Here is a 6116-nt window from a genome sequence, read left to right on the forward strand (position 1 = left end):
CATGATCCCAAACTTTCATAATGTAGTAAAAAACAGGGCAAATATAACCCGTCCGGTTTGCTTGTTGGAACTTTCGCTTCAAACGCGACAGGAAAGAAACATCAACTCCACTAGAATCCTTGGTATACTACCTTATCAATGTATGCTAAATTGTACAATCTTCATGACAGCACGATCAAATTTTAAACATTAACCGAGCCTCATTACCAATCAAATCATGGTTCCATTTTATTGAATGCTCAAGGGAGTAGGACCTTCTCCATAGATTGCACCGGAAACGCACCTTTTCTCTTTCTCCTCCCATCCCGGTACAAAACCGATCATAGACAGCAAAGAGAGGAGTTGAAAATCTTAATAGAGGAAATCTGTCGCATCGTTAGTCAACAATAGGAAAGGCGGAAAAATTTCGGAGAGAGAATTTCAAATTTCAACCTGATTAGTACGATAACATAGATCACTTCATATCCACATCACCCGTAGAAGCACATAAAGAAAGTTCAAGTTTCAAGTTCGCCAAGATAGACAATCAAGTTCAGAGTTGGTTGTGTATTTGATTTTAGAGTTAAGTATAATTGAGTTTTGATTTTAATTGAGTTGTAATGATTGTATTGTTGAATTATGAGAAATAATGTGAAAAAGTAATGAATAGTTGAGAAAAAGTAATGATTGTGTTGTTGAATTGTGGGAAAAGTAATGAATAGTTGAGAGAAAGTAATGATTATGTTGTTTAATTGAAGATAAGTGGAGTTGAGTGAGCTAGAGTTAAAACTAAAGTTAAAGTCGGTTTGTGAAACCAAACAAGGCAGAACTTTAGAAATATTTCTACCTATTGACAGATGCTTTGATCCCAAACAGCATATTCCATCACTATAATGGCACAGCCTATTCAAAGGAACCGCGCCTTCAAAGATGACCAAGCAGCTGTTGAGCGAGACATTCTCTCCTCTGCTATCCTCTTCCGTTCCTCGGCCTCTGCTAGCTTCGGTTTCTGAGAAATGTACTTCGACTTTGTCTCCTTTGACTCGGCCATAAGAGCCTCCCAGTCTGAAATAAGTTTAGCATTCCTAGACTTTGTCTCCTCCAGCTTCTTCTTCAGCTCTTCCTTTTCCCTGGCGAGTTTCTCCGACAATTCTTTATAGGAAAGATGCGTCTCACGGTTCTTCTTCATGGCAGAAGAGAGTAGGTCGCTCTGTAGTTTAAGCAACTCATACTCAGAATTGTCCTGCTCAAAAGTCAAGTAATCCGTGATAAAATTGTCGAAGTTAACCCGGAATTCCAAGACTGAACTCCTCTGTTCATCCGATAGCCCAGTTTCCGCAATGCTGAGAGTAGACAATGCAGAAGCTAATCTATCTTTCATGTTCAGCTTGAAAAGGTCTGAAAGGCATTCCTTCAAGGACTGCTTAGCATTCTCAACCTCTTCGGAACTGGGAGCTCTGGGAAGTATATGAGAAGTTTGAGTGCCTGAACTTGGTCCTTCTCCGGAACCAGAAATTTCAGCAGCACCAATGAATTCATCCAGGCTGTTGAAATATGAGACGAATCTGACTGTTTCCTGCATTTCGACTTTCAGTTGAAGGAAAACAAGGTATGCGTATATATGTGTGTGTGTGAGTGTGTGTGTGTGTGTGTGTGTGTGGATCTTCATGTTAACTATCAAAATCGGTTGAAATTAGCAATATGTGAATGGGTAACCTGGAGACCACGTATATGTTCCAAAAATGAAGGAACAGTTAAATATCTGCAACTTTCAGCAGCACCAACGAAACGTTTCTGAAAGCAAATGATGTCTCCATCTTCAAGCTACAATACAACGGATATGCAATTATAAAGAACAAGAGGCAAAAAGCCAAAAAACAAAACAAATCAATACAAAACAAAAGGCACAGGTTGCAGGAACAAGATGTACCTGATTAGTTCGAAATGAAGCGGCCCTATCAATGAGCTCACACATGACAAAGGGTACAAATTTTATCTCCTGCAAGTCAACGTGAAAGCACAAAAGATACATCTTTTTAAAAATGTAAATGCATTGGCACATAACTCATGCTCTTAACATAACAGAGATCCTATTGGAGTCACAGAAGGCGGGGAGTCTATTCTTTTACAGTTGATGATATAATGGTCAGTGAAGATCATGTACGAACCTGAAGATCATAAACTCAATGATTACTCGCCCAAAGGCCTTGAAAAAAATCCGAGTAAGTGTACAGCAGACTGTCCACTTTCTTTCTACCGAAAGTAAGATAGGACAGAAAGACAAACCTCATAAAGATCAACTTCCTCATTTGGACCGAAGCCTGCCATCTCATTTACTTTTCCTAAAATGTCATAAGGTTTGGCATAGCTATTCACGAAGAGCCTGCCAACATATCTGGCAGCAAAAAACAAAAGCTCCAGGAGAGGAGGGGGATCAGTGAAGAAGAGAAAAGGAATGAGAGAACATAGATTAAAAAAAACAATTTCCAGCTACCTTAATTCTCCTTTTTCAGGGTCATAAAGCTTGAAGAACAACAAAATATCTTCTGTACTTTTAACAGGCGGAGCAACAGGACGACGATGCTGCAAGATTTGCAGAATTGACAACATATAATCATGTCATTGGCTAAAATTGAAATTTTAGTGCAGGTAAGGCAACCTTACCAGGCCAAGCTCTACTTCCAAGAACAATTTCAGCTCCTTTTCCTCAGCCTTCTTTGATATTTCCTTCAGCTCTCCAACCTACGACAAAAGCATAAGCTATTATAAATTCTACTTCAATCAGCCACAACTAAATATGAATTGAAATCTCAATATGAGAAAAAGCATCATTGGCAAAAAGAAGAGCTAGTTCTCTAATTAATATGGATATCCCAGTTTATGTAATATTTGCAACTATAATCAGATTACTTGGGGTCTACTTGACTAACTAGCACATAAATAACGAGACTTCTGAATAAACAATTCATATTAAAAGAGAGACCCGTCATAAGAATGAAAACAAGAAAAGTGCAGTTACAGGTTTTGATTCCTCTTCAGGCGTTAGAGGCTTCCGAGGACGGTACGTATGATTTTGTCGATTTGCGAATGTCCAAAACCGCTGAAATTGCACTGGTATGCCAAAGACTTCAGCAATTTCCTCCTGTGGTTCACTAATTTTGTCATTCATTTAAGAAGATATTGCTAGTACTAAGCGTAAAATGATGCTGAAATTCAATGCAAGTAGTGAAGAATTAAATGCACTAATCGACTATGTCCTATAAACATCCATGGTAATTTCCATATTTTAATCATATGCACAGTGACTATTTAACGATAAGTAAAACTACTTAGCAATGACAGCATATGCACACAAAATTACAAAAACAATTATCGACATATAGAAAGGTTATAGAAAAGGGGGAAATATTAATTAATTGTTTTAAAGAGTGTTTGCCTCTGAACCTGAAAAGACGGTTCTGAAGCTGCTAGGACGGTCATAAAGGCAGCTACATAAGTAATTACCTTGAAAAGTTTAAAGGGCGTTTGCTTCAGGACATGGAAAGTCCGAACTCTGTCATGGTCGACAACATCAAAATAGATATCTCTTCCTATTTGCTCGATGAGGTCCTGATCTCGGGCAACCTAACCATTAATCAGTTTCTTTGATTAGTTCATGCCAATACAAATAAGGCTTACTATTCAATATTCTTTGTATTATAAACTATGATTGTAAAAAAGCGTTACCCTTATGATCTTATAACTTGGGTTGTCCATTTCCTACTCCTCCGGAATATTGAGGGATTACTCCTCCGTGAAATAAGAATGATCAAGTGGATGAATACATAGAATTACATCATATCAGGAGGATCAGAAAACCAAACAAGGCATCATCAAAGACACTGCAGTAAATAAGAGCTTTAAATCGGCAAAACAAGGACAGAGGAAACAGGACAAGAGCCAACCCAATGTGACAATTTTGCCAAACTGGTCAGGACAAATGCACAAGATTACATTGTCTCGGGAGAAACAAAAAACCAAACGAGACATCATCAATGGCAGTGCAATAAGAGCTCTGGATGGGCACTGGGCAGAACAAAAACAGAGGAAACAGGACAAGGGCCGCTCGAAGGTGACAACTTTGCCAAACTACCGAAGCACAAATTTCATGGGTGTTCGCAGCAAGAAGCAAATAACTATCTCCCATCTGATTTCGATAAACTTGCAACTAAAACACAAACTTTCATCAAAGGTTAGGTTCATCAGCCAAACATTACCCAAAAAAAAAAGGAAAAAGAAAATTCAAGGACCGCAAAAAACACGTTAATCCCTCGAGTTAGATTATTTAAAAAAACCAAGTTAATCAGAACTTCTATAGGATTTACAGGATATGACAGAGAACCTGAGGCTTGACGATTCTCAAGTAGCTTGTTGCAGCTGCAGGTGACTGAAGTGAAGGAGAAGAAGCTATTAATGAACTAATAAAGTTTCATTCATTAAAAAAAATTATTAAATTTTCAGCAAAAAAAAAGAGTAAAGTATTAAAGTAGTAAAGGATTAATTGGGTTTAGAGTTGAGTTTAATTGGTTTTAGAGTTGAGTTTTAATTTTAATTGGGTTGTAATGATTGTGTTGTTGAATTATGAAAAAAAATGTGAAAAAGTAATGAATAGTTGAGAGAATTTAGCATTAAAATTGAACTGAGTATAATGGAGTTGAATGTGGGTTTATGTATAGAGTTCACTTTTTTAACATTGAAGATGTAATTTTTGTTGTATAGTGAGTAGAGTTAAAGTTAGAGTTAAAATCTTATGGTGCGTTTGGATTCAGAGTTAAAGTAACTTTGATTTTGATTGTGAAAAATGACAAATGAGTTGGGATTAAAAATTTGACTTGAAAAACGTGTGTTTTTATTGTATAGCGTGTTGAGTTAAAGTTAAAATTAAAATTTTTGATTTGGAAAATGTGTATTTTTATTATGTAATATGTTGAGTTAAAGTTAAAATTAAAATCAAATTGATTTTAACTTACAAACCAAACATGCCTTAAAATTCGATTGCGAAACCAAACGGAGTGTTAACTTCCCTAAGAATGTACTTGTCAATGAACTTGCCTAAGAAAGCTCCTTAAAGGAGCAAAATTACCGACCCATCGGACGAGCCGTCACTTCATATCAGGTGATTGTCGGTGAATTTTCCTGCTAAATAATAAGTCTTTTTAGCTAATAAGAAACTTTTTTAAAAAAAAAAATTAGTAAATTACTTACTAGATAATAAGAAAACCAAACAAGACATCATCAGGGACAGTGCAGTAAACAAGAGCTCCAAATGGGCAGATCAAAGGTGACCACTTTGGCAAACTACTGAATCACTAATTTCATGGGTCTTCCGCAGTAAGCAGCAATAACCATCTCAGGACGAATGTACAAGATTACATCGTATCAGGAGAAACAGAAAGCCAAATGGGACATCATTAAAGCCAATGCAGTAAATAAGAGCTCCAGACGGGCACTTGGAGCAGAACAAAGGTGACAACTTTGCCAAAGCACAGATTTCATAGGTCTGCCGCAGCAAGAAGCAATAACTATCTCCCACTCGATTTCGATAAACTTACAACCAAAACACGAACTTTTCATCAAAGGTTGGGTTGATCAGCCAAACATTACAAAGAAATTTCAAGGACGCAAAAAACACGTAATCGCTCGAGCTAGGTTTAAAAAATTTCAAGGACCGTAGAAAACCAAAAGTATTTGACACGACACGATAATACGACATGAATACGACACGGAGTTAAGCGGGTTTGAGTTAAGACTAAATCGCATTTAAATATGTCAAATCAGTTTAGACACGATAAGTAAACGTATTTAAATGAGTTCAACCGTTATAATCCATTTAGATACGGTTAAACCAATTTATATTATATGTTATCGTGTTAATAAATTTGTTTCACATATTGTATAAATTTATAAAAGAAAATACATTAAAATCATCTAAATTTGTTTATATAAATCACTCATTTATGGTGCTTTTATCGTGTAGTAATATGAAATTAAAGTTAACAGTATCATATCATGTATATATAATATATACTTAAAGGTAATAGTGTCATAGGTAAGTATATATACGCATTTAGACACGCTTAGTTAAATAGATTATACGT

The 6116-nt window shown here is 36.2% G+C and overlaps 1 protein-coding gene across 1 annotated transcript; it reads right to left on the reverse strand.

The window, feature by feature from the left end:
• Nucleotides 1-687: 687 nt before the first annotated feature.
• Nucleotides 688-4426, reverse strand: LOC116197131 (ubiquitin carboxyl-terminal hydrolase 12-like). The gene is made up of 10 exons (XM_031527165.1): nt 4361-4426; nt 3706-3768; nt 3484-3603; nt 2999-3121; nt 2644-2721; nt 2474-2562; nt 2266-2374; nt 1910-1978; nt 1696-1803; nt 688-1555 (listed from the first exon to the last, which is right to left on the reverse strand). Exons 2-10 carry the CDS (start codon nt 3733-3735, stop codon nt 887-889), a joined length of 1395 nt encoding a protein of 464 aa, XP_031383025.1. The 5' UTR covers nt 3736-3768; nt 4361-4426; the 3' UTR covers nt 688-886.
• Between the last annotated feature and the right edge of the window lie 1690 nt (nt 4427-6116).

Source organism: Punica granatum, chromosome 2 (assembly GCF_007655135.1).
Source record: "Punica granatum isolate Tunisia-2019 chromosome 2, ASM765513v2, whole genome shotgun sequence".
NCBI lineage: Eukaryota > Viridiplantae > Streptophyta > Magnoliopsida > Myrtales > Lythraceae > Punica > Punica granatum.

What these genes read in the sequence shown, in the direction of transcription:
- LOC116197131 (XM_031527165.1), bottom strand. Translation starts at nt 3,735, where the DNA reads ATGGACAACCCAAGTTATAAGATCATAAGG. An exon ending in CAAGTTATAAGATCATAAGG is followed by an intron (nt 3,604 to 3,705) that starts GTAACGCTTTTT and finishes ATTAATGGTTAG; the next exon opens with GTTGCCCGAGATCAGGACCT. An exon ending in AACATATACGTGGTCTCCAG is followed by an intron (nt 1,556 to 1,695) that starts GTTACCCATTCA and finishes GTCGAAATGCAG; the next exon opens with GAAACAGTCAGATTCGTCTC.